Source organism: Choloepus didactylus, chromosome 5, assembly GCF_015220235.1.
Source record: "Choloepus didactylus isolate mChoDid1 chromosome 5, mChoDid1.pri, whole genome shotgun sequence".
In the NCBI taxonomy this organism is placed as follows: domain Eukaryota; kingdom Metazoa; phylum Chordata; class Mammalia; order Pilosa; family Megalonychidae; genus Choloepus; species Choloepus didactylus.
In genome coordinates this window covers 164,195,114-164,222,649 of record NC_051311.1, presented here as the reverse complement: position 1 = coordinate 164,222,649, position 27,536 = coordinate 164,195,114, and the positions used below count along the sequence as shown (strand labels likewise).

The 27,536-nt window shown below is 55.0% G+C and overlaps 2 protein-coding genes across 5 annotated transcripts; one reads left to right on the top strand and one right to left on the bottom strand.

Annotated features, from left to right (window-relative positions):
* Window positions 1–2,594: 2,594 nt before the first annotated feature.
* Window positions 2,595–8,037, top strand: PGAM2 (phosphoglycerate mutase 2). The gene is made up of 3 exons (XM_037837231.1): window positions 2,595–6,028; window positions 6,109–6,289; window positions 7,547–8,037. Exons 1-3 carry the CDS (start codon window positions 5,615–5,617, stop codon window positions 7,711–7,713), a joined length of 762 nt encoding a protein of 253 aa, XP_037693159.1. The 5' UTR covers window positions 2,595–5,614; the 3' UTR covers window positions 7,714–8,037.
* Window positions 8,038–8,973: 936 nt separating this feature from the next.
* On the bottom strand, window positions 8,974–23,860 carry DBNL (drebrin like). 4 transcript variants are annotated; one of them, XM_037837229.1, is made up of 13 exons: window positions 23,685–23,860; window positions 19,340–19,395; window positions 15,096–15,208; window positions 14,440–14,514; window positions 13,528–13,674; window positions 12,950–13,027; window positions 12,456–12,607; window positions 12,281–12,329; window positions 11,801–11,876; window positions 11,035–11,142; window positions 10,835–10,953; window positions 10,388–10,493; window positions 8,974–9,871 (listed from the first exon to the last, which is right to left on the bottom strand). In XM_037837229.1, the coding sequence occupies exons 1-13, from the start codon at window positions 23,765–23,767 to the stop codon at window positions 9,732–9,734; spliced, it is 1,302 nt and encodes a 433-aa protein (XP_037693157.1). In that variant the 5' UTR covers window positions 23,768–23,860; the 3' UTR covers window positions 8,974–9,731. The 4 variants fall into 4 exon arrangements, with proteins under 4 accessions (XP_037693157.1, XP_037693155.1, XP_037693158.1 ...); XM_037837227.1 differs by having other exon boundaries at window positions 11,801–11,894; window positions 23,685–23,859; XM_037837230.1 differs by having other exon boundaries at window positions 11,047–11,142; window positions 23,685–23,858.
* Window positions 23,861–27,536: the final 3,676 nt, after the last annotated feature.

Below are 27,536 nucleotides of genomic sequence, written 5' to 3'. Positions count from 1 at the left end.
TTTCTGGTATAAATCCCACTTGGTCTGTTATTCCTTTTTATGTTTTGCTGGATTTGATTTGCTAGTATTTTATTGAGGATTTTTGTGTCCGTGTTCTTGAGGTATAGTGGTCCGAAGTTTTTTTTCTTGTGCTTTCTTTGTCTGGTTTTGGTACCAGATTGAAACTGAGCTGGGAAGTGTTCACTCCTCTTCTGTTTTCTGGAAGAGATTGTACAGAATTGTTATTTCTTCTTTCAGTGTTTAGTATAATTCACAAGTGAAACTCATATCTGGGTCTGGAGGGTTCTTTTTAGAAAGCTTTTTAACTATGAATTCAGTTTTGTTAGATATGGGACTGTTCTGATCTATTTCTCTGGGAGTTTTGGTCATTTGTGGCTTTCGAGGCATAGGTCTTACCCTTTTAATGTCTGACTTCTGTAATCATGTCCCTTCTTTATTCTTGATCTGGACAATGTGTCTTCTCTCTGTGCCTCTCTTTCCTTCCCCCCTTCCCCCTCCCTTCTACCCCCTCTGTCTGTCTTTCTCTGTCTGATTCTCTGTCTCTCTCTCTGTCTGACTCTTTTTCTTTCCCTTGTCAGTCTGCGTAGGGCTTAACAATTATATTGATCTTGTCAAAGACCAGGTTTTTGATGCTTTGGTTATTTTTCTATATTGTTAATTTCATTGATTTCTGCTCTTCATTATTTCCTTCCTTCTGTTTCCTTTGTATTTACTTGGTTCTTTTTTGAGTTCTTATGGTGGAAACTTAGCTTGTTGATTTGAGATCTTTTTTTCTAATATAAGCATATACTACCCTAAATTTCTCTCTGAGTGTTGCTTCAGCTGCATCTCACAAGTCTGATGTAGTGTTTTCATTTTCATTCAGTTAAAAATATTTTCTAATTCCCCTGAGATGTCCTCCTTGACCCATGGATTATTTAGAAGAATGTTGTTCAATTTCCAAGTGATTGGATACTTTGCTCTTATCTATTACTGATTTCTGTTTTAATTCCATTGTAATCATAGAACATACTTTTTATGATTTCAATTCTTTTAAATGTGTCAAGGTCTGTTTTAGATCCAGGATATTGTCTATCTTGGTGAATACTCCATGTGCAATTGGGAAGAATGAGTATTCTGCTATTGTTTGGTGGAGGGTTTTATAAATGTTGACAAAGTACAGTTGATTGACATTGTTTTTCAGTTATTCTATAACCTTGTTTATTTTCTGTGTACTTATTCTATCAGTTACTGAGAGAGGAGTCTTCAAGTCTTCAACTATAATTGTGGATTTGTCCATTTTTCCTTTCAGTTATATCAATTTGTCCTTCATATATTTTGAAGCTCTGTTGCTAAATGCATATATACATTTAGGATTTTACATCTTCTTTATTACCAGTAATTTTCTTGCTCTGAAATCTGCTTTGTCTGATATTAATATAGCCATCCAGCTTTATTTTGATTAGCATTTGTATGATATATCATTTTCCTGTTAACCTACATATATATTACCTTTTAATGCTACTTTGTAACAGTTTTATTGAGATATAATTCACTAACCATACAATTCACCCATTTTAAAGTGTAAAATTCATTGATTTTTGGTGTACTCACTGAGTTGTGCAACCATCACCACAGTCAATTTTAGAACATTTTCATTATGCCCAAAAGAAATTCTTTTAGCCATCATCCCCTGGGCCTTCTATGCCCTCTTACCTCAGCCCTAGGCAACCGCTAACCTATTTTCTGTCTCATTAGATTTGCCTTTTCTGGACATTCCATCTAAATAGTATCATATAATATTGTGGTCTTTTGTGTCTGGCTTCTTTCACTTAATATAATGTTTTCAAGGTTCATCCGTGTTGTAGCATATATAAGTACTTTGCTCCTTTTTATTGCTAAATAGTATTCCATTGTATGAATATATAGTACTTTGTTCCTTTTTATGGCTGAATAATATCCCATTCCATTTTAATTATTCATTCATCAAGCAATAAACATTTAAGCTGTTTCCACTTTGGCTATTATGAAAAATGCTGCTATGAACAAGTTTTTGGGTGGACATATGTTTTTACTTCTCTTGGGTATATATATATATATATTTGCCTAGGAGCGGGTGTGAAATGGTGTCTCAGTGTGGTTTTGAATTGCATTTCCCCAGTGACTAGTGATGTTAAGCACCTTTTCACGGGTTAATTGACCATTTAAGTATTTTCTGTGGAGAAATGTCTATTTTCAACTCCTTTGCCCAATTAAAAATTGGGTTGTTTTCTTCTTTGTATATTCTAGATATAAGTTCCTTATCAGATGTATGATTTGCCACTATTGTTTCCTATTCTTTTGTCTTTTCACTTTCTTAATATGAAAATTTTAAATTTTAACCAAGTCCCATTTATATATTTTTTCTTTGGTTGCTTGTACTTTAGGTGTCATATTTAAGAAATAATTGCCAAATTCAAGGTATTGAAGATTTCCCCTACATTTTTTTCTTCTAAGAGTTTTATAGGTTTGGCTTTATATTTAGAATTTTGGTCCATTTTGATTTAATTTTTGTATATGATGTGAAGTGGTCCGACTTCATTCTTTTGCATGTGGAATTTCGGTTTTCCCAACACCATTTGTTGAAGAGACTATTTCCCGCATTGCATTGTTTCATTTCTGGACTCTCAGTTCTATTCCATTGACCTGTTTGTCCATCCTTAAGCCAGTACCATGCTGTCTTGATTACTGTAGCTTTGTAGCCTTTCAAAATCAGGAAGGGTACTTCCTCCAACTCTTTTCTTTTTCAAGATTGTTTCAGCTATTCTGGATCCCTCGAATTTCCAGATGAATTTTAGGGTCATTTTGTCAATTTCTGCAAAGAGGTCAAGTGGGATTTTGATAGGGATTGTACTGACTCTGTAGATAAATTTGGAGAATATTACCATCTTAACAATATTAAGTCTTCCAATCCGTGAATATAGGGTAGTTTTCCATTTATTTAGATCTTTAGTTTCTTTCAATGATATTTTATACTATTCAGAGTATTAGTTTTGTACTTCTTTTGTTAAATTTATTCATATATATTTATATATATTTGATGGTACTGTAAGTGGACTTGTTTCCTTAATTTCCTTTTTGGATTGTTTATTGCTAGTGTATAGAAATACAGTTGATTTTTTAAAATATTGGTCTTATATCCTGCAACCTTACTGAACTTGTTTATTAATTCTAATAGTCTTTTGGTAGCTTCCTTAGGATATTATATGTACAAGATCATGTTATCTGTGAATAGAGATGGTTTGTGAAATGTATCATTTTCTTCTGGCTGATTTTAAGATTTGTTCCTTGTCTTTAGTTTTCAGTAGTTTGATTATGCTATGTCTGGGCTTGGATTTTTTGTTTTTGTTAATTTATCCTGTTTGCTTAAATGACCCTGGCACACAGGAGAGGCTCTGAGTATTTGTTGAATGGATAAAAGAAAAGTGAAGCAAGAGCCAAGGTCCAGAAGCTGGGTCTGGGCTCCCCAGTCCTCATCTCTCCCAGGCTCCCGAGATGTCCTTCGCTTGTCCCTGCCCTGTGTCCTGTCGGCCAAGGCCAGCGATCCCTCCCTCCAGAGCTGCTCCTCGCACCCTCTGCACCCAGCCAGGCCAAGCTGCCAGGCTTCCAGCCTCCATTGGGCCCCTGGGGCTCTGCCAGAGCACCCGAGACCAGTCCCACCGGGCTCCTGTGTTCCCTCTGCGTCAGGGCGGGACATGTCCCTCCATGGCCACCCACTCCCGCCAGTTTGCTGTTCCTTGGGGCTGTTGTTGTTGCTGGTTCCTCTGCCTGGAATGCCCTTCCCTGGAACTACTAACAGCAGACTCCTTTTGCTCTGCTGGCCTCCACCTGGAGGCTACGCCTGACCCCATGACTCCTGTCAAAAGTGGCTGCCCCTTCCCCTGTCTCTCTGACCATTGTCTTATTTTCTTCCTAGTACTCACTCCTATCTGGAATGGCTTATCCGCTGGTATCACCCTTCTCGCCACTAGAATGAAAGCCCCATCACTTTCCCACTCCCTGCTTGACCCCCAGGCCTCTCCTGGTGCCTGGCTCCCATGGGGGCCAGGTTCAAGAGTGAGGTCATGACCCGTGTGGTCAAGGGGGACAGAGGGGACCATGAAGACAGTGTCGTGGCTTCAGTTGTGCTGCGCTGGGTGGCCGGGCTGCCTGGACACTGAAGCATCCAGAGCGCCCAGAGCACTGCTAGGAGGGAGCGCCCCCTGCTGGCCTTGGGGAGGCCTGAACAGCTCAGGCTCGGTTCCAAGTTCCAGGGCTTGTGATGAGACCCCGACTTGGCCTGTCAGGACCCCTGTGACGGCCTTGAGGGTGCAGAGCCTCCACCTGGGCCCAGAGCTAGGAGCATTTCTCCCTGAGGCCGGTGGGCTGAGGGTGGGCTATGGAGGGCTTCTCATACACTCGCTTCCAAGGCTCCTGGGAGGGGCCAACCCCTCCTTAGGGTGGGAGGAGGGACTCCTCTACAATCACTAGGTGGCAGAGGGGTGGATGGGCCCCTAGTCCTGCTCCTGCAGTGGGAGAGGAGGGAGTTTCCAGGACTGGGTTGTTGGGGGCTGGCGGCCTGTGCCTGAGGGACTGGCAGGCTTTGCATTTTGGTCTCCTGGTTCTTGTGATTTCGTCACGAGTTCTTCACCGATTCCTTCAGCTATGGCTTCTGCCTGCAGTGGCCGTTGCCCCCCACCCTGCTTAACGCAGAATCCCTGGGCGGGCTCCACACCACCCTCCCCCACGCCCTGAATCACAGGTCCTCTGGTTTCCCACTGCTGTCCTCACGAGGCTGGTCCATTTTCAAGGTGGAGCTCAATCACTGAAGGGCAGGATGCAGGGTGGGCCTTTCAGCTGAAAGGGCTGAGATTGGCAGGGGAGGTGCCGGCAGGAGCTTGTCCATAGGCTTCAGGAGGAAAGCGGGTGCCAGGGGCTGCTTTCTAACCCAAACAGCCAGCCTCTGCTCCCCCTTGTCCCAGACACCCAGCTCTGCCCTGCTCCTTTCCCACACTACTGCTTGTGCCCTTTTCTGGTGCACTCTGACCTTTTTCCCTGGTGGTTTCCGTGCCTCTGGAGACGTATTCACCCTTTAGGACCTACTGCATGGTGAGGTGGCGGGATGGCAGTCAGGCAGCTACCTTTGCCAGGATGCCCCGGCCCCTGGGGATCCCCTGGCCAAGCACCCCAGGCTTTCCTCAACCTGGGCTGGTTTCCTTTTAAGAGGCCAGCTGGTCTCCACTGGTTATGAGTGACCAGGAGAAAGGGTTGGGGCTTTGTGCTTCTGCTGGAGGAGCAGGGAGGGGCTGACTGGCCACAGAGCCCCTCAGGGAGGGGAGCCCAGGCCTCCCCCCCTCACATCTCTGGGAGCCCCTGGCCAAGGCCGGCTAGCACAGGCTGGTCAGTATGTGTCCCAGGCTGCGGTGGGACAGGGCTATTTTCAGGCCAGCTCCTCAGCCGCCTTCCCCGGCACTGCCCTCCCTGGCCACCTGCTGCTGCCTGTCGGGCCTGGAATGCAGGATGGCAGTTAACTGGGGGTGGGGCCGGGGCAGACTGTTATAAAGCTGGGGCTCCAGGGTGGCCGCTGCCCACTGCAGAGCCCCGAGCCACCACCACCATGGCCACCCACCGCCTGGTGATTGTGCGGCACGGCGAGAGCACCTGGAACCAGGAGAACCGCTTCTGTGGCTGGTTCGATGCTGAGCTGAGCGAGAAGGGGACCCAGGAGGCCCAGAGGGGGGCACAGGCCATCAAGGATGCCAAGATGGAGTTTGACATCTGCTACACGTCGGTGCTGAAGCGGGCCATCCGCACGCTCTGGACCATCCTGGATGGCACGGACCAGATGTGGCTGCCCGTGGTGCGCAGCTGGCGCCTCAACGAGCGGCACTACGGGGGCCTCACGGGCCTCAACAAGGCAGAGACGGCCGCCAAGCATGGCGAGGAGCAGGTGAAGATCTGGAGGCGCTCCTTCGACGTGCCCCCGCCCCCCATGGATGAGAAGCACCCATATTACAACTCTATCAGCACGGTAGGCTGCAGGGGGTTCCTGGTGCAACAGGTGGTTGGTGGGGGCTGTTGGGGTACAAACAGTGTCACCCTTCCTCCCAGGAACGCCGGTACACAGGCCTGAAGCCGGGAGAGCTGCCAGCCTGTGAGAGCCTCAAGGACACCATTGCCCGGGCCCTGCCCTTCTGGAATGAGGAGATCGCCCCCCAGATCAAGGCGGGCAAGAGGGTGCTCATTGCCGCCCACGGCAACAGCCTGCGCGGCATTGTCAAGCACCTGGAGAGTGAGCCCTGCCAGCTGTTCCGGGGATTCAGGGGGTGGGATGGGGTGGTGGTGGTAGTTGGCCCTGGGCTGTGGCCAGTCAGGGACCCCAAAGCCTCCTGTCTCTTTTCACCACCGTTCCCACTGCCTGTCCAAAGTGGATGTGGGCACTGAGGTGGGACTGGCAAACTGGGTTGACTTGTGGGGTGGAGAGTCTGTCTGCTTCATTTACATGTATGGACTAGTGCACGACGGGAAGTGTTCCTCCCTTAGACTGCAGTCCATGCAGTTTGCACCCCACTGACCAAGGCCCAGGGCTGTTCCCAGCCCCTTCCAGGGCTTGATCTTGTTGGTTCTCACCAGTCAGGGTGGGAAGGCTGAGGGGTGCACTGGGCATCCAGCCAGGGAAAAGCAAGGTCAGGACTCGAACTCTGCTTTCCTGGCTCCAAATACCAGTGTGCTGTGGGACCCCGAACCATCCTGGACATGTACTGTCTCAGGGTGACCTTTGAGGCCAGTGTGCAGGGGCTGGGCAGCCAAAGGCTCCTAGCAGGGACACCACAGCTGGGGGGTGGGCACTCTGAATCTCATCTTGGTTACCCGGGCCTTCAGGGTTTCCACAAAGGCACTGGATGGTCTAACTAGTATCTGAACAGCTTTTGAGCTTGCTGGTGTTATGGATTGGGACCACACACCTAGAGATGAAAGGCGAAGGGCTGGGTGGGTGGTGCCTCACTTCCTGGGCTCCCTCTGCCTGACTGCCCCAGGTCCCAGGCCCACCTGCAGGCTCCTTGTAACTGACAGCCCTCCATCTCCCACTCCCCAAAGTACTCACCGAGGCCCCCTTGCACTAAGGATGCGGGACAAGGCAAACCAGCTGGCCCGTGTAAAGGCCAAGGGTCGGCTGCTATTCCAGGCCCAGGCCCGGCCGGCTGCAGGGGTCAGGTTCCCACGGCGCCTCCTTGGCATCCCTCCTCCACCCCCGTCACCTGCTCCTCTGCTCAGACTGGAGCATTCAGAAAAGCGAAGGGCTTGTGCGATTGGTGGGGTCAGAGCGCCTACCGGGGAGACCTAGCACTGCCTCAGGCCACAGCAAGGTGCTCAGCTGCTGCCTACCCCGCCTCCGCCTTGACCTTCAGGCTCATTTCTGGGTCCTGCTGTAGGGGTCGGGTGGGGCCGAGCGGCCGGCACTGTCGCCATGAAGGTCAGGGAGCGCCTGCCTCAAGTATGCCAGCACCCTTGGTGCACGGCCACCAGCACTGCCTTCTCCCACCCCCAGGCATGTCCGACCAGGCCATCATGGAGCTGAACCTGCCCACGGGGATCCCCATCGTGTATGAGCTGGATGACAAGCTCAAGCCCACCAAGCCCATGCGGTTCCTGGGCGATGAAGAGACCGTGCGCAAGGCCATGGAAGCCGTGGCCGCCCAGGGCAAGGCCAAGTGAGGGGAGGGCTCTGGGCAATAAAGGTGCCCTTGCACACACTGCTGCTGCAAGTCTGGCGCTGTGGCCTGATGCTTCTGGAACCCACCCTCCTGCACGCTCACTAGGCCTGCCAAGCCTCTGCTCCTCTGGGAGGCTGTTCCCAAGGCCACCTGGCTAGGCCAGCTAGGGACTACACCCCCCAAGTCTGTACTTCAATCCACACTAATAGGGACCTATGTGTGCCCTGAAGCTGAAGAGCCACCTGTAACTGCCTGGGCCCCAAGGGGTCTGAGCCACCCAGCCCTCCCTGTTGGCTCAGGACATGCTGCAGCTATGGCTATAGCTGCCAGCATATTCCATAGTCAGCTTCCTCCCAAGGATGGGCTGGAGACCCTGGCAGCGTGGGTGGCTCAGCACCCAGATGTGGGGCTCAGGGGCAATCCTCAGGGCCTGCAACCCCAAAGGGCCTCCATGATGGATCAGGCCTGCTGAGGCTGGCTGCCAGCCTGAGGGGCACATGGGCCATGGCATCTGCTCCTTGGTGGCGGCCTCCAAGGCACATCCTTGACCCCAGTCTTGGGTGGGTGGGGCTGGGTGTCAAGGTGTGTCCCCAGCAACTCCCCAAAGCACAAGGGGGATGGGAATGGGGAATGGGAAGGCCCCTCTGCACCCCCACTCCAACCTGCCCAGATGGCTGCCCTCTGCTTCTCTTTGGAGGATGTGATGGAACTGAGGTGATGTCATTCCCTGCCATATACTGGTCTGTAACTGTCCATCTGGCAGTCTTTTTGTGTTTACCTTCACTTCCCATCTTCTCCTAGCAGTAAAAGGCAAATCATCCTAAGCCTGGAACTTAAAACAGACCTGATTTCTCTTAAGGGGATAACTAAAAGATGGCAAGTCCCCTTTCCTCCCCCTTGCCCCCAGGTCTTTTCTAGGTTCCTCTGAGGAGTGGGTGGGGTCTCCCTGACTCCCTATGGGTAGATGCTGGGGGCTCTGTGCCCTGGGTGGGGGTGAGAGGGGAAGGGTGGCCTGGAGGCCCACACTGTTAGCTCAGTGAAGCTGAGAGGTGAGAGGAGGGCTGAGGCTGGCCCCGCAAGGATGTGGGGAGCACATTCTCCCTGCCCAGGCTGGCTCTCCACACCCTAAGCTGTAATTAGTCTAACAGGAGTAACAGCCGGGGGGGGGGGGTGTCATGGCTAGGGCCCCAGAAGCTGAGGGGTGGTTAGCCCTGCAGGAGGCCCCGTGCGGCAGGAGGGACAGACACGCAGGAATGCTGAGTGGAGCTACACGTGGATGTTTATGCCTCATCAGGTTGCTGAGGGTCAGGCACCCCCCCACCCCCAGGGCGCAGAGTAGACCCATGGACACCTGAGGGGACCACCTGCAGCTCTGAGTCCCAAAGCAGCTCTGGTCCTCAGAGACTTAAAGAGGTCAGGGTGGGGGAGGGGGGAGGGGGAAGGCAGCCAACACAGGGCACTTGGTTCCTTTTCCCTAAGACAAGAGCTCTGCCAGGAAGTGGCTGTGGTCAGGGTGAGAGGAGCCCATGGAGGTCACTGTCCCCACTGACCCTGCTCATCAGGCGAGGGGCCGGAGAGATGGGCTGGGCCGGGCCGCAGGGCGGGCTCCAGCAGGGCAGCCGCTGCCCTCAGCGTCATCACAGGCCACAAACTGCTTCACGCAGTGCTCTCAGCTCACTGTGCCATGAGTGGGTGGGGAGGGAGTGGGCACCTGCTCAGACCCCCCAGCTCAGACTGCCCGGCCCACAGCTCTGGGGGTGCATGGGGGAGGCTGGCTGTAGGGAGGGCTGTGGGGCCACCAGAAGCGTGTTTGGGAATTGCCAAGTTATTGCTGCAATTGGGTGACAGAGGCTGAGCCAGCTCGGCTAGAGGGTGCCTGAGACCTCATTTCCTTAGGGGGATCCTATTCCTGGGGGGTGGACCCATTCCTGTGCTGTCCCCTTCCAGCAACAGGGAACCCAGGTCTTGGTGGGGAGGGGCCCAGGCAGCCTCGGCCGGGCCTCGTCCCCCAGCAAGTCTTCACTCGATGAGCTCCACGTAGTTGGCAGGGAACATGCCGAAGTGGCCGTCCGGTCCATAGCCGCGCCACCAGCCTTCATCGATCACCTCGATGCCCGTGATGAGGTCCTCAGGGTCGAAGGAGATCTCTGTGTCGTCAGCTGCAAGCAGAGGGCCAGCCGATGCCACACAGGGCACCCTGCTCCCCACAGCCCATGGCCCCCGCTCCCACCTGGCCAGCTGCCCAGACCACAGCTCAGCTTCCTCGGGAACCCTTTGTGGAGCCAGCCAGCCAGAAAGCAGAGGACTGGACACCTCAGATCACCCTGCTCCAGGGGCCTCTGTCCACAGACAGCCCAGGGGCCTGCTCCAAGGCCAGGCCATGTTTCTGGTCAGACCTCAGGCTCTAGAGCAAGGGTAGCAACTGGGCCTCTTGTGATGGACAATGAAGAGTTGCCAGAGCAAGGCAGGGGGCTGGGCTGGGCTGGGGCAGGGGGCAGGGGGGAGTGGAATGGGGCTGGGCTGTACAGGGTGGGAGCTCTAGGCCTGGCAGCCATCCCCGCCCCAGCCGCCTTCTGGCCACTCCGGGCAGCATCCCCAACAGAGGCTGAGGGGCTCCGTCTCCTGACCTCTGGCTGTCCCAGTGTGGGCTGAGCAGCAGGCGGCATGGCACATACCTGCCTGGTAGTCATATAGGGCCCGTGCACAGAGCCCGTTTCCCCCGAGCCCTGGCCCCTGCTCATAGTGGCTGGCATGTCCTGAGCTGGCTTCCTCCTGCTGCACCTGTGTGGGGCCGTGGAAGACAGGTAGTTGGTCATCCCCAGTCCTGGGCCCAGGAAGTCCACTGCAGGCCAAACTTGGAGGGCGGCCACTCTCCGGAGCTCAGGGCTGTGGCTGTTCCCCCTGTCCCTGCACACCCTGGCAGCCACAGAGCCTCTCCAGGCACCAAAGCCAGAGGGGGCTCGCCAATCCCACAGGCCAAGGCACTTGGCCAGGCAACGTGTATCACAGCATCGTTTCAAAAACCAAACAAGATGATCCACGCATGCTTTAAACCCGCAGTGTGCTCGGGAAAATGCCTCAGAGGGTGTGTGAGCACTCCCCACCCCCCACAGGCAACCAACCGTCGGGGGCTCCTCGTAGAGATTCTCCTGCTCCGGGGGATCCTCGTAGATAGCCTCGTCTTCCTCCTCTGCCTTCACTGGAGACCGAGGGATGCTGGGTGCCGGCTCCTCATGGAAATCTGAGCACAGAGTGGGGCTCGCTCTGCCTCTGTCCCAGGACCCTCCGCAGCCCACCCCTTCCAGGCCCCTTGAGGACCGACCCAGCGCCTTGCCTGCCCTGGGCCCTGGGGAGGTGGGAGCCGGTGTTCTGGCAAGGGGCGTCTCTGGTTGCGTGAGCTGCTTCTGCAGGAAAGGGCTCCTCAGCTTGCCTGCAAGCCAACACAGGAGGCAGTCTGGAGAGGGCCCTCGGTATGCCCCACACCACTGGCAATTCAAGGTTGTTACCCAGAGAGCGAGGGGGACATACATGTTTGCGCCAGGACAGGCAGCAGCTTCAGGACCCCCCCTGGGTCCAGGACCCCCTGAAGATCCCCCCTGAATATACGCGCATGCTGGCATGAATGAAACAGGAGCAGGAGGTCTGACCCCAGCTGGCCTAGGCCATGGACTCCAGGGAGAGAGACAATGGGGGCAGCGTGGCCTCTGGGCTGTGGCCAGCAGCAGTCCTGGGTGTTTTGAGGGCCAGACAGGTACTTGGTGCAGGCCCCTGGGACCCGGCCAACCAGCCCGCCTGAGAGTTGTACTCAGGACTAAGGGGCCAGGCCGGGAGGTCCCCACCCTGGAGGTCGTACACAGCCCCTCCTGTCCCACGAGGTTCTGCAGGATGAGGGCAAGGGCCAGAAGGGTGTCTTCTCTCTCCTAGCTTCTCCTGGGGACACTGGGCCCCAGGCTTACTCTCAGACCCAGCCCTCACCTCTGTAACCCTCCGAGCACACCCAGCACCTGCTTCTAAGTGGGAGGGAAGGGTCACAGGACCACTGGGTTCCCCTGCGCCAGATGCCCTGCCTTGAGGCTGGCTGGCCTTACCTGGCTGGGAACTGGTGATCGAAGTGGTGGACATGGCCCTCTCCTTCTGCTTGAAGAGCTCCCGGGGGTGCACCGGCTGTGGACAGGTGGGCTCCTGGGAAGGGTGCGTCCACCCAGCACCAGTGAGAGCCGTCTCACCCCATGCCCTCCCCAGATGGCAGCCCCTCCAGCCTGTCGCCTTCCTGGCTCCTGTCGGAGCGGGGGCTGCGGATGTGTGGGGGTCAGGAAGCCAAAGGCCTAGGGTCTTCCAGAACCAGCCAGGGGTCAACCCAGAAGCTCCTGCCTTTCTCTTTTCTCTCCACCGCCCTCTCTTTGATGCCCCCAAGTGTATTCTGGGTCCAAATCTGCCCACATGGCTGCAGGACCCCTCTGCCCAGGGCTTGGGGACAAAACCCTGCTCGAGTCCAGGGACCACCCCCTCTGTCACTGCAACTGCCACCTGGGATGGTGCTCAGCAGCCAACAGGACACCAGGTCCTACCTGCTCCTCTCTGGTCCTTGAAAATGCATCTCGGTGCTGTTCAAAATTCCTGTTGGGAGGTGCAGGGGAAAGAGCTGGAGCCTGGCCGCTGGGAGTTCCTGGGCTATTTCCCAGGGAGGGGACACCCGGGGAAGACGGAGGAGTTGTGCTCTGGGCTCAGAGGACCTGGCCTCACCTCGGGGGGCCTGCCTCGCAGTCCCGCTCCCGATACTGCTGCTCCCGGCGGGCGGCCTCCCGCAGCTCCCGCTCCCGCCGCTCCTCCTCTGCCTGCTGCCGCTCCTGCTCCACCCGCCGCCGCTCCTCCAGCTTGCGGTTCTCCTCGTCCTTCTGCAGGAGCCAGCCAGCCCGCCCGGCTCAGGCCCACACCCTGCCCCTGTCCCCGCGCTCCCTGCTCCTGCCCCCTCCTTTTGCAGGGACATGGCTCACTCCAGACTCCCTAGCAAGCTTCCATCAGGGGATGGAGCAGACCCAGGGTAGTGAATGGGGGCTCCAGCCAGCTGCCCAGCTCTGCTCCTCAGCCACCTGCACCTCCGCCTGCACACCTACTCCACGGGCTCTTTGTGAGACAGGCTGAGGTGGGGCAAGTAGAACAACTTCATCCGTGCCTGGCACAGAGGAAATAAACGTACACTGAGGACTGACCCCTCTCGCTCCCCCAGCAACACTCACCTCGGCTTTGGCCCAGAAGCTGTCTTTGCCAACCCTCTTGATCTCGGATACGGCATTGGTCTTTTGGTAGACAGAGCCCTGTGGGGAAGAGTACTCTGTTAACAGAAATCCAGGCCCAGGGGTGGGGGGCGTGCTGCTCTGGCTGCAGGGCTGTCAGGGGAAGGCAGGGTGGTTAGGACTGGGCCTGGTGGAGGACTGCACCAAGGGGCCAGACAAGGGGCCTTAGACCCCACCCCAACCAGCAACAGCACTGGAGGGGGCTCTGGGTCAACTGGACCCTTGTAGATGGGGGCCACTGGCTATCCCTGGGAGCTGGCCCACGTCATGTCCACAGCAGACATCATTGGAGAAGGGACCTCAGTTCCCGCCACCAGCGCCCCTATAGGCTGGGCCCTGCCTTGGAGGCTCCTGTTGTTTGGGCTCTGACCTTACTGCTGCCCAGAGGCCCAGCTGCCCCGAGGATGCTGCCAAGGCACCCTCTGCAGGAAAATCTCCAAGGAGACCCAGCGGCCCTACCCTCCTGCTCTGCCTGTGTGGGGAGACCCCCACAGAGCACGCCAGGCACTGCTGGCACTCACCACAGGGGCCTGGGGCCCGGTGTCCTGGAAGCGGCTGCTCTCCCGGTGGAAGTTGTAGTTGGCCCCCGAGGCCTTGGCCACCTTCTGCATGATGGCCTCGGGCTCCACGTCCTCCTCAGCCCGGGCATTGACAGTCACGTGGGCGCCCTGCAGGCAGGGGCAGCACTGGGTAGTGCTGGCCCTGCACCCTCTGCACGCAGCACGGTGGCCTGGCTCCTGGGCACTGAGGCACTTGCTCTCTCCTCGGAAGCATGATGGTTCAACTTGGAGCAAACGCCTCGTGCATCCCATGGGCCCTCGGGCGGGACTGTGCTGCACAGCACTGGAGCATGGGGTGCATTTCTTGGGGAGCTAGCTAAATGAGCTGCCCCCACCTGCATTTTTTGGGCTTCCCTCATCACAGAGAACCAAGTTTAAATGGCATCTGGAAACAAGCCCGTTTTCCTGAGAGAACTCAGATCCAGGACCTCACTCATGTTCACTAGATATACCCAACAAGCATCAGGTCCCAGGTGGAGAAACTGAGGCACATGTGAGAAAGCACTGGCAGAACCAAAATCCAGAGTCTCCTTGCTAGTAACGAAGGAAACAGAAACATTCACCTGACATGGGAGCGACACAGGCTTTTGATACAAATGCTGCCTTACATTAAAAGAGGACTAAAATTCTATTATTCTAGAGCTGAGACAAATGTGGCAATCATGGGAAGGATGCAGGCAAGGGAGCAAGTGAGTCAGGTGGGAGTAAAACCCACCCCCCTGAGGTCCAGAGGGTCATTTACAGCAGAGCTGGGCAGGAACAGTGGGCCGCGGCCAGCTGCAGCGCGCCCCCCACGATCCCCCCACTCTCTGCCCCCACCAGGCTGGCGAGCAGGTGGCCCCACCCCACCCCCTTGGTGCTGCGCCCCCTCACCTTCAGGAAGTTGGCCATGGTGCTGACATGGTTGGCACACGCTCCCTTCCGTGCATCATTCACGCCTTCGCCTGTCTGTAACACAGGCACCCAGCGTGACCCTCAGCTCCAGCCCCCGCGGGACCCTGGCCCTGCCCAATGCCCCTGCTCTCCCCGGGAGCCTTGCAGAGTCCCTACAAGCCAGGCCAGTGCAGGCCAGTGGGATAGGTCCTTAATCCCAAGGGGCTCCAGGCCTCTGGGGCCAACAGCCTCGCTACCTGGTCCCCAAGCAGGTTCTGTCTGGTTATGGCCCACCCACAGGGCCCAGCGCTTCTCAGCTCGCTTCTGGGGTCTCCTGCCCCCCTCAGGCCTATTCTGAAGGGCGTGACTGCAACTATCTTCGATGATGACTTTCCCTCCATTGCACAGGACATAATTCTGGCCTGGAGTGTGAATTTTGTGAATTAATCGCCCACTCGGCAAAGGCTGTTCTGTGGCTCCTGCCAGTAAAACACTCTGTTCCCAAACTGTCTGCCCGGAAGTCCCAATTACAAAAGGCAAAGGGAGGAAAACAAAATGATTTTTCTGGATCCTGCCTGGAGAACTCGGCGTACTGCCCCGTCAGACGACGCTGACTTTTCTGGGACAAATCTAGAGATTTCCTCGATTCCACATACCCAGTTGATGAGCACAAACTTGGGCAGCCCGGAGTTGGGGTCCTTCACCCTGCAGAAGGCGTACATCACCTTCCCACTGCTCAGCTCTTCCACCATCTCCTCCAGGCCTCCCTCTGCAGCAGATCAGGGGAGGGGGTGTTAGAGGCACCCCCATCTCATCCGCCAGAGGGGGGACCTGCTGGGCAGCCTCCCCACCCGGGTTTCTCACCCACCACCTGCCACCGAGTCACCTGCAGAGGGTGTTAAAATCAGACTCCTGGCCCCACCCGCATTAAGGTGAGACTTCAGAGCTGGGGTGGGACCAGCAGTCTGCACTGGAGACAAGCACCTCAGGTTTTTTTATACATATCTTGCATCTTATGCACGTTTTCATACACGTTAGTTTAAAAACCACTCCCCTAAACCCACAGGTAATTCTGGAAATGAAAAACAAACATCATTTCTGCTACAAATCAACTGCCACACTTCCAAAGGGAGAGTCTCTCCTCTGTTTCACTGCCTAGAGCTGTCTGCTGAGGGTCGCCCTGCCCACCCCAACCACCCCCACCCCTCCCAGTGTCTGCTGAGGATCCAGAGGCCCACCCAGGGGGTCAGACCAGACAGAAACACCCACCACAGGGCTGTACAGTGGGCTAACCGCGTGGACTCTGGCAGCTGAAGGGTGATGGCCTGGGGTCGCAGCACTAACCCACTTGAGTCAGGGCCCTGGCGAGCGCCTGGAGCTGGCCAGAGCCTGGGGGCTCTCGCCAGCCCCCCTTGCAGGTGCTCCAGCTCCAGGGCTCAGGGCCACATCCTAAGGCCTGGCTGGGGCCTGTGGGGGCCACTGGGGTCAGCACTGCTGATTCCCATGATCCTGTCACCTGGCCCCCACCACGGCTGCTGCTCCACAGCATCTCTAAGAAGCAGGGTCCATTGCGGAGGAAAGCACTAAGAGGAGGGGCTTTCTGTGAACACAGCCACTGGGTGGAGGAGACCACTGTGCCCATCTCCCCACCCCCGAGGAAGACAAGACAAGGAGCCCACACCTGTGCTCCCCGTTGGGCTGGCCTAGGCTCGGGGGCTGTGCAGGAGCAGGGTGAAGGCCTAACCTGAGAGTGGTTACGGGGCCTCCAGTAAGTCAGCACCCATGGGCTCCAGGCAGCAGATCCCCCAAGTGCCTGATTTACAGCCCTCTGTGCCAGTCAGGCACCAAACCCTGCTTCACACCCTCCACGAGGCGCCCCTGGCCCACAGCACCAGGGCAGACTCCCCACCACAAGGCACCAGGACCTGGCCTCCTGCCAGCCCTGAGGCCAGCTGCCCTTCGTGACACCCAGAAGTACTGTGTTTGCCCCTGCACCCGCCACTGCAGGCCCCTAGGCCGCTTCCTCACCTGCCTCCTACCCTCACAGCGTCTCCACCCCTGGTCACACCTTGGCCAGAGCCCCACGCACCACCTCCTCCGGGAAGTCTCCCTGCCTGCTCAAGGCACATCCAGGCGTCCTCAGGGACAGTGACTTTAACATGCTCTAGAGACCTGGGGGGCCCTCAACACACACCTTTTGAACAAGGAAAGACAACGAGGCAGAAATGTGAGGCCCAGTCAGGGCTGACACCACACCACAAGCTGGGGCAGGAGAGGAGGCTGGAGGGCCTTGGAGTTCTTCCTGGAGGCCATTCTCTTTAAAGCACGAAACCCTCGTTTTTAAAGGCTGCTTGAGAACCCCGTTCTACCCAGAGGTACACAGGGAGTGGCCCTGGAGCCTGTGGGAGGGGCCTCATCACCACCTAACCAGGGCCTTCCCACCTGGGGAACAATGGAGAGCAGCAGCTGGCGGGGGAGGGAGCACATCTGGGAGAGCAGCAGGGGCAGAAGGTGGGGAGGGAGGCCACCCCCAGACTCCTGCAGAAAAGTGGCCCCTGAGGCACAGTAGCCACTGCAGGCCACCCATCCCGGTAGGCCACAGGAAGTGAAGCGGGGACACCGTCCACGGGGGAGCCCCGGTGGGTGCCGGCTATTGCCATCAGATGGCTGAGCCCAAGGGCTGCCTTGCTGGCCTGGGAGGGGGGTTCTCCTTGGAGGCAGCCTGGGAAGAGGTGTGGGCCCCGGCTGGCTCTCCACCTCACCCACAACTCTGCTTTTTGAACGCCACCTCGGCTATGGACAAATCCTGACCCCAGGAGTAGGCTAGCGAGAGGCACAAGTGCAAACCGGTGCAAATGCATCTTCTTTCACCACACCGCCTGTGCTAGCAGCCCCGGGGAAGGAGCACCCGCTGTTTGCTGGTGGGTGGGGGGCTTCCTTCGGAGGGCCAGGAGGCAAGGACAGGAGGGGAATGATGGTGACTTCATCTATTCTAGGGCAGAGCTTCCCCGACTTCACTGAGCACAGGCACCACCAGGGTCTCACTGTGATGCCAGCTCTGCCTTGGGGGTCTGGGTGGGTGACGAAGGCATTTCCCACAGGCTCCCAGGTGAAGCCATGGCGGCTACAGAACCTCAAGGAAAGAGCTGGGAAGATAAGAGTCCTGGTCAGAAGGAGAAGCCGGAGGATGCTGCCTTCTCTGCGGCTGCTCTGGGCGACCCCTGAGAACAGTAGCCTGCACTTCCTGTGAGGATGCCCAGCTGTGCCCTCCGCCTTCTCTCCCAGCCCCACCCTGCCTCTTGGGGAAGGTGACAAAGAGCCTGAGGCATCCTTCCACCCAGCAGTCAGGCAGTGCTCCCCCAGGGGCCGCAGCCTTGCCTGTGGGGGGACAGCTTCTCATGGCTGCTCCCCCATCAGAGGCTCCCGGATCTCAAACCCACCCCATGTGGCTCCACAACACGTAACCTGAGCTCTGCTGCCGCTGTTTCCTCTTTCTAGTCTGGGTGCTTTGCCTTGGTGAGTTCACAGAGAGACTATGGGCTGCCGGGTGGGAGGTGCAGCTTGGGGTCCTGCTGAAGGAGCTGCCTCCTGGACATGGGTCTCTCCTGCTCCCACCACACTGGGGAGAAGGAAAGGGGGCGAGGGATGCCTGACTCCAAACTCCTGCACAAATGGCCTGCAACTGGCACGGGGCATGACGAGCAACTCAGAGTTTGGCTCTCCACATCGGGAGAACCTGGCCAGCCAGTCGCAGGCCCTGCCTGGAGTTCTATCAGAGGCCGGCCTTATGAAGTCTCAGCAACAGCAGACTGGGTCCTGGAGCAGGGGCCTGCTCTGTGGCTGGTCCCCAGCATGGCCCTCTCCAGGCCCTCCTGGATCGCTTTCTGTCAGTCCACACGCTGCCCCTAAACACACAGCTCCGACTGCCCCATGCCTCCTCCTCCACGGGCTCCCCGCTGCCTCCAGGACAGCCCACGCCATCAAGCCCGACCTCCCAGGCCTCCGCACCAGGGCTGCCTGAGGCCACCTGCCCACCCCCTCACCAAGCCAGGCGTGTCCCCACTGCCCACAAGCAAAGTGAGCCCGTCCTGAACCCAGCCCTGGCCAGTCCTTGCCACAGAGACCTCCCTGTCACTGTGTTCTCTCCCGACCCCACCCCCAGTTGACAGCCACCCCTTTCCTGAGCCTGCCTCCTGACAAGTGCACCAACAGCTGTGCTTGTCACACTGATGCTCCCATACTCAGCAAGGGGGGCCCAGGGCCACCCTTACACCCCGCACACAGTGTGTACCCCACATGGACAGGACATGTCTCCCTGGATTAGCAATGTAAAGTGGGCCTGGCCATGGCTGCCCATGAGCCGGAGAGGGTGGCCTGTTACCCCTCTTATTCTTTCCAACTAGAACAGAGAAACCAGTATGGTCCTGCAACACCAGGGTGAAGAGAGCCAAGGAAGGATGCTCATGAAATGCAAGGCTGGCCCATGGTGAGCCCAGAGGCCTGGAGACCTTGGGCTGCTCAGGGGGACTGAAGGAGGCCAGCGCTCCTGCCTCAGCTCACCTGGGTCTGCTGCAGCCCGTGGCTGGTTTCAGGCCCAGATCAGATGAGACACGACAGCTAGATGGGGGCGGACAGCACAGACATGCTGGCGAGTCTGGTGGGGGGCACTGAGCCCACACTCCACCCTCACATGGTTGGTGCCTGTGCAGATGGGACCCCTGTGGGGGACGGCCACAATCTCGAGTCTTCTTCCTCCAGCTGCAATGGCTGAAATGCCCACTGACATGGGTAGCTGAAGGTCACAAGCATTTCCCCGCAAATGTGCAGAACCACGAGCCCTGCTGTCGAGTTGGCCCACTGGCTCCCTCACCCCCTCCCACCCCACCGTGGTCACACTCACCCCCGGTGCCGGCCAAGCGGATGTCATTGCTATTGCCTTCATAAGTGAACAGGGCCCTGAAACAAAGCACAGGCGGACTCTGTTACCAACAGCTGGGCCCCACCTGCCAAGGGGTTCATGGCACTCCAAGGGCTCAGCCTGCTCTGCCTGCTGCATGGACCTCCCAGCCGGCCACTGGACACCTCCAGGCTTAGGTGAGGGACAAACCCATCGAGCTCACAAGCACACAACCACTATGCAGAAAACACAAGCTGTAAAATTTCATGGGTGACACGGCATAAAAGATTTCTGAAAATGCTCATTGGGTATATGAATTTGAAACACAAAAGATACCTAGATATTCTGGAACCTAGAGCACCCAGAGGAAAAGTAAGAAGAAACACCCACATTGGGCACCTTGGAAAGCTGCCCAACATCCTTGCACGTATCTGCTGTCTTTCTGTAAAACCAGAAGGATTGGTGCAGCAGGTCTTTCTGGCTGGAAGCTCCCTGGGCAAACATGGACTTCGACTGGTGTACACAGCGTGGAAACCACGGGGCAGTGACTCAACATGGAATCACAGGTAGAACCACAGCCTGCCAAACCACTTCACGAGGCAGTTGAGTCTGCTATCTCGTAGAGCCCTAACTGCTCTGTAGGTGATTCTGGGGCCACTCTTTCTTCTCCTGTTCACAAACCCTGTATTTTAAAGACTAATTATTCATAAGAACCCTGGAAAATATTCAGGCTTATAAACTTGTGCCCAAGAGGTGAGGGAACTTGGCAAACGTTAGTAAAGCTGGGCCACTGAAGGTCAGGTGACCACAACAAAGATTACTCAAGAACACGGCCGGAAGACCCTCCTCCACCCCTCCAGTCTGCAGCACACTCTCCAAGGGGCAGTGCCGGTGAACCACAGGGCTGGAGACACTGACCCAGACAGACAGCATTCCAGAGGGAAAGCATGCCCAGTGTCTGTGGCTTCCTGGGGCTCCAAACACAGGTCTGCAGAAGCAGACACTGGGAATACCAGGGGACGGTGACTGAATCGGCTGCTCACCGCCTGGTGGGAGCTCCAGGGGGACAGTGCGACAGGGACTGAATCGGCTGCTCACTGGCTCCTCCAAGGGGCAGCGCTGCCTATGCCTGGGGAAGAGGGAAGAAATCAGACCCGGGCCATGGCAGAACAGACAGCTTGCCAGGAAAACTGCTCACCAGGGAGGAAACAGAACACAGAATGGGGTTTGGAAACACTCAAGAGGAAAGGGGACTAGAGAAAAGACCACAAGGAGAAACAGGAAAAGAGCCTGGAGAGGTGGTGGATGTCCAGCCTGGCCCGAGTCTGGCGCTGGTGGAGGGAATGTCTCTGGAAGCCAGAACCCACACCTCTGGAAGGCCACCAAGCCCTGGCTGCCAGAAGCCATGGACACTGGCCTGGGCAGTAGGGCATGGATGAGGACAGCCGCTCAGTTCAGCTCCCATCCAAAGGGATCAAGCAGTCGATGAGAGCCAAGCTCCATGCCTGCCACTCACCTCTCTAGCCTCATCCCCCACCTCCGGATTCCTATCTAAGCCACTTTCTCATATGTACCCAGGCAGAGGCTCATTCCCACATGCCACTGTCATGAAAAGCCAATGGTGTGCTGGTCTGGGCACAGCGAGAAGTGGGGCACCACAGGAACCTTATGATTCGATTGTGCCTTCCAAAAGTACTTCCCGAGGGACTGCAGCTTATTGGTGACAGCACTGAAGCAGCAAACTATCACATGAGGGCCCTGCCCGTGGAAGAGACAAAAATAAACATGCAAATTGATTCAACTGTACTGTTGGGAAGTGAGAGTGAGGGGCGGGAGGTGACATGGGGGTCAAGTAAGCAGCCAGCAGTGCCAAGATCTAGGGGAAAAATAAGCCAGGAGGGACCAAGAGAAGGCACCACAAATAGAAGGGGTGTTGTGGCTGATACATCTCCAGCAGACCCAGCCCCACAGGACTTCAGACCCAGCTCCAATGCCACCTGCTCAGTGTGGGGAAACCTTTCAGATCCACCCGACTGGAGACCACCTCTTCTGTGGAGATTCTCTAGTGCTTTTCCTGTACCCCTCAGCCCACCCCTCATCTGAGCAGGTGGGCCCTAGGAGACAGACATGGCCCCTCTTCCAGTGAAGAGAGAAGAGTGAGGAGGAACAAACGAGGGCTTCTGGCAGTGGTGCAATTGTAAAGGAAGTCAAACAGGGAGATGGGAAAGTGTGACTGCAGCCAGGGGGAACGAGGAGCCAAAGAGGCCCAATGGGGATGATTCAGGCAACCTGGAGGCAGGACACTGCAGGCAGAAGGAGAAGAACAGGGGCCCTGCAGAGGAGCCACTTGCAAGCAAGATCAACACGTAGAAAAGGAGGGCTGGGGGAGGGTAGGTACGGGAGGTGGGCAGAAGCCAGGGTGTGCAGGGCCTGTCAGTGGAGTGGGGAATCTGGGGTTTAGTCGATGTGCAACAGGAAGCCATAGGAGAGCTTTCAAGAGGGAAGTGATACGATCCAAGTATTTTTTCAGCTAGTGAGTGGGGACCTGCCACCTGATATTTGTTAAGTAAAAACATCATAATGGATATGAGAATGACTGGAGGGCGTGAGGCCCAGGCACCACCAGCAGAGTCGTGGGAGCCTGGTCATCTGGGAACAAGGAGTCTCAGGAAGCAGGTGGCTGGGCGAGAGGCTCAGCACCCCCACGAGGAAAAAGGAGAAGGGGTGGTAAGCACTAGGTCAGGACTGGAGCAGACAGCTCTGGTAAGGAGCCTAAGGAAAGGCTGGAAAGCCAGGGGGCCCAGGAGGGAGACTGACAGCCGGCTGGTTCCTAGGAAGACTGGATGGAGACCAAGGAGAAGGCCTGAGTTGCCCAGTAAGTCTGACCAGATGGACAAGAGCTTCAAACAGAGCAACACTCATCACTGGCCCAGAGGACTTCCTATGGACGTCTGAATGTTGCACACTGTGGAGATACTTATTGATGGGGTTTGGAGTGACAGGAGGGGGCTTGAGGGCCCTCTGAGAAACACAAACAGGGAGAAGGAGAGAGACCAGGGCAAGGGGTAGACATCTGGAAACTCTCCTGAGAGAAAAATTAGATTGACTAATGTGGGGTGTATTTCCTAAGAGGGACTATAAGGAAGAAAAGGCTCAGTTACAAGATGGCCACCATCCGGTTCCCTAGTAAAGTGTTATATGAGTACCATCCAGGGCCCCAGATCTGTCAGGGAGCTCAGCAGAAATCCTGCAGAACCCCAGAGGCTGGAGACCTTAAGTGCTTCCCAGAATGGCCTGGGGCTAGAGGAAAGGAAAGGCTGTGACTTCCCAGTCACAACAGACCACTGTATGTGAGCCCCTCGGGGCTGGGCACCAGGGAACCCAGAGGAAATGAGGAAGCAGCGGCCCTGAGATAAGCGGGGGGAGGGAGAGATAACGGCTGGGAAGGGGCCCTGACCCCGACTGTGTGGAAGTCTTCTCACTGCTGGCTTTAGTTTGACCCAAACTTCCCGGCTCCCACAGGGAAGCCCCAACACAAAATCACCAAGTTTCTATTCCCCTAAGCTGGTCACTTCAGTCTACCATACTCAGCGTATTTCTTAGAACTGAAAGTGCTGCGAAAGGGCCAGTGAACACAATCTAAGCAAATGGGAAAGGTGGCAGAGAAGAGCGTTCGAAGACCAGCTGGCTGGCCATGTGGGGGTGCTGCCCAAGATTATCCCCAAAACTGCATTTCCAGGCCCTAGTCCTGTAACGGCCACCAAGTGCAGGAGACGTACACTGACAGCCTAGCAGCCAACTTCCTGGGGGCCTGGAGGGAGGATGGGACCCCTCTCCAAACACGCAGCCGGCATCCTCTGCTCATTCATCTCTCCACGGCCCAGACGTGGAGAAACCAAGATTCTGAAAACCACAGAGAACCAGGGCCCAGACCCCTGACCTCGTGGGGCCTTCAGGGCCAGGGCTCACGTTCCCAGCCAGGCGGCCAGACCACTCTCAAAGGCCCAGCCCAGAAAGCAGCGTTCAAAAGAAACCGGGCGCGGCTTCCGCCTTCCCAGGGAGGCTGTGGCGGCTCCTTTGTCCCACCTGGCAGAAGCCGGCCATTGCGGCCAGGCCGGCATCCGACTCGGAGCTCCCGGGGGACGAGCAGGAGGGGGAGGTCACCACACCTACCCACCGCGCCGGGGCTTACTCTGCCCCCCAGTGCCCAGGCAAGGGGTGCCGAAGATGGGGCTGGCACCTCAGCTGGGACGTGGGGGCAGGCTGGGGGGCCAGGTGGGCCCAGGACAGACAGACGGACCCCTGGTGCGGTCCCCCGCCCCGCGCCCCGGGCCGCCGCAGCACCCACCAATCAGTCGGGGACTTCTCGGCGACCACCCGCACGTAGGCCTCCTGCAGCGCCGGCCCATTCCGGCTCAGGTTCACCGCCATGGCGGGCCCCGCGCTCCCCACAGAACCCCCGCGTCCGCTCCGCCAGCTCCCGCCCTGAGCTACTCGCAGTCCCCGCTCCACAGCCGCCGTTTCCGGGCCGGCGCGCCCCCACGAGCCGGAAGCCCCGCCCCGCAGGAAGCCCCGCCCCTGGTGGCCGGAAGCGGATGCGGGGCGGGGCCTCGCGGGATCCCTGCGCTTCGGCTGCGGTTCTGGGTTGCTGAGCGTCGCGCTCACTGCGCGCCTGGTCCTGCGGCCGTTTGTAGAAGGGAGTGTTCCCGCTGGATCAAATCCAGCTCTCGCAGAGAACCATGCATGCCTTGACGCAGTTAATGCTCTTACTTGGGAAATCGGATTCCTGACGGTCTCTCGCAGACGGGGATCCCCGGAGCCGGGTGTGATCTATGAATGCGTCTGTGAATTCATGAATTAATGACTCCATGAATGAACGAGCGCAGCGTAACAAGCCTAACCCACAACGTCCTTCCGTTTCGTCATGACCTCACCTGTACTTTTCCTTCCGTAGTGTGGTTGAGGACGGGATAGTGGAGGAAAGAAGAGAACCTCCGCAGCCAGCCAGCCTGTCTCAGATGGGTGGCGCTGCCCGGCTTCTTTAACCGGCCCTGGAAATACCCCAACATATAATGATACCCCATCTTATATACTACTCCCTTTATTTTAATAAATACCCCATCTTATATAATACTCTCTTACTCCAGGCTACCTCCAAGCAGCAGCAGCTCTTCCCATCCACCAATGTGCCTGCCCATGACTGAAGGACTTGGAGGGATATGCATTAGGGAAATGAGGATTCTTCCCTGTTTTGACCAGGGCCCAAAGGAGCTCATAGCTTCCTTTCCAGCCTTGGAGAATAACTCACCCACCTGCTTAAAACACAGATCCACAATCCATTACCTGCAGACATGCTTTCAGATTCAGAATCTCTCAGATCTTAGAAAAGTAATACCGGGCATATTCTGTATACTCTGTAAAGTCTATCACAGGATGGAGCAGCAACTAACTGGTAATCAAACACATTCATGCTCCCGCAGAGGGGTGTGTGTGTGTGTGTGTGTGTGTGTGTGTGTGTGTGTGTGTGTGTGAATAATCAACTAAGGGGCATATAAAGACTAAGTAGCATCATGGAAGTTAATATCAGGTTGTGTTGCCAAATGACTTTCCAAAATCTTAAGTTTTGGGGATTCTGTATTGCAGATAAGGGGTTGTAGACCTTATTTGGGTGCAAACACTGTTCATTTATTTTGCCTATTTCTATTTCTGTTCACTTTGTTGTTTGCCTTGCTGACAGGTTCTCTGACAGCGCTAGTGGCAGGTGAGAGCAGTTAACCTCATCCCAACCTGGAGAAGCCTGAAGTCACCAGAAGACACTCCTTCCCTTCAGCAGCTCCAGCCTGCCGCTCTCCTCCCCCCATCCTGAAACAACTCTTCCGAAGCGCAGGTCTCCTTCCTCTCTGCTTTGATTTCACTACTGTATTTACATCCAAAAAAACAAACACTCTCCAAAATGGAGGACTCCCAGCTCTCCCCATTCCCAGGCCTTTTTCGTTTTTTTTTTTTGTAACCTTTAGCAACATCTTTGCTGCCCTTGTATTTTCCTCCCATGACCCTTTCATGGCTCTCTTGGCCCCAGTCACGCTTCCCTCAGTTGCCGTGTTCTGGGGGAGTTCAGTCCTCAGTCTTGTGGGTCGTCTGTCTTCCTCTCTTCAGCCCCACATCTCTTTTTGGCTCTTCTTTCTCTGAGAATGTCCCTTGTTACCAGTTACCAGTTCATCTTACTTGGCTGCCAGTCCCCAGCCTGGGGTCCCTGAAACTTTTCAACATTTCAGTCAACCCAAGGGGACCCTACCCTCACCTGAAATCAGGCTGCATTCTCCTGGAATTAGATTAGCTCAGCCTGGGAACCAGCCCCATCAAATGCTGATGGGCACTTACTGTCTCTGCTGGAAGAAAAAAACAAGAAAACAATTTCTTAATAACCTGTTTGCTTGGTGAAGGTAGTCTTTTAAGACCCAGGCTCCACGGAGAGAAGACGATGGTGAGGGCTCCAATGGTGGGGGCTTGGGGGCCACCAGGATTCCTTTTCCCTGCTCTAGGGTGGGGGAGGCCTCTTTGGGGAGGTAACCCTTTGACTGAGACTGCATACTGAGAAGGAGCCAACCATGGAAAGATTCAGGCAGTAGAGTGTTCCAGGCAGAGGTATAGTTGTGCTAAAACTCTGAGGTGGGAAAAGGAGCCGAGAGGTCACTCTGGTGGGCACTCTTACGCACAATATAGATAACCCTTTTTGGGTTCTAATGAATTGGAATAGCTAGCAGTAAATACCTGAAACTATCAAACTACAACCCAGAACCCTTGAATCTTGAAGACGATTGTATAAAAATGTAGCTTATGAGGGGTGACAATGTGTTTGGGAAAGCCATATGGACCACACTCCCCTTTGTCCAGTGTATGGATGGATGAGTAGAAAAATGGGGGCAAAAAGAAAAAAAAAAGGCACCCAGTGTTCTCTTTTACTTTAATTGTTCTTTTTCACTTTAATTTTTATTCTTATTATTTTTTTTTGTGTGGTAATGAACATGTTCAAAAACTAATTTTGATGATGAATGCACAACTATATAATGATGCTGTGAACAACTGATTGCACACTTTGTATGACTGCGTGGTATGTGTATATATCTCAATAAAATCGAAAAACAGCAGCAACAACAAAAAACAAAAAACAAAAAACTCTGAGGTAGGAGCCAGCCTAATGGGCCTGAGAGATGGGACATAGGGAGAAGGGGAGGGGAGGGGACAGGGCCTGTAGGGCCTTGAAGGTCAGGAAGAGGACTTTGGATTGTACTCCAGGTATAACAAGGAGTCTCTCGTGGGTTTTAGTGAGGAGAGGATGTGATCTGCTTGACTATTTTAAAAGACCCCTCTAGCTGCCGCATGTAGCCTGCTTCCCACTTGTCTCCATCCACTTACATTTCTCATGTTTTTCCATTTCCTGTCAGCCATCCCTCAGCTTGAGAATGTGAAATATCTGCAGAGGTCATTGCTGAGACTTTCTCTTCTCTCTTAACTAAGTCCTTTGAACTTAGCATAGGCCTTCATGATTTTCTTCTATGAAAACAGTCCTGCTTTACTTCTTTTTTTTTTTTTTTCCATTTTCGGAAAACAATTATTTTACTAGTCTGCAAATGGAAAAAAGCAAATATGTGTCAACAATAAAATGAATACGTTTTGGTACGTTACTTATAATCTGGAAAATGACAACAGGAGTGTTAGTGAATGAACAACATCTACAAGCATTAACACAGATGATTTCCAAAAGAAGAATACTGAGCAAAAGAAGCAAGTCACAAAATAATACGTGGAGTATGATTCCACTTTAGAGAAGTTCAAAATCAGGCAAAAGTAAACAATGTAATGTGTAGGTATATAAAACACAGATTGTAAAATTACTTTTAGAAATGTAAGGGAATAAATAAACAGAATTCAGAATAGTAAGCCTCTCAAGGGGAAAGGGAAAGAAATTGGATAAAAGGCACATCAGGGTTTCTAAAGAACTGGTCATTTCTACTACTTCTTAATCGGAAGAATGTGTATTCATTTTTTTATTATTCTTTAAAACTGGATCTATATGTTATATATACTTGCTTTACTTCTTGATGCTTTCCTGCTGGTTTAAGATGATATCAGGCCACAAAATAGAGCCACAGCCATTCTGAGCAAGATCCAAAGCCCTGAGTGGACAGTGTCTGCCAGC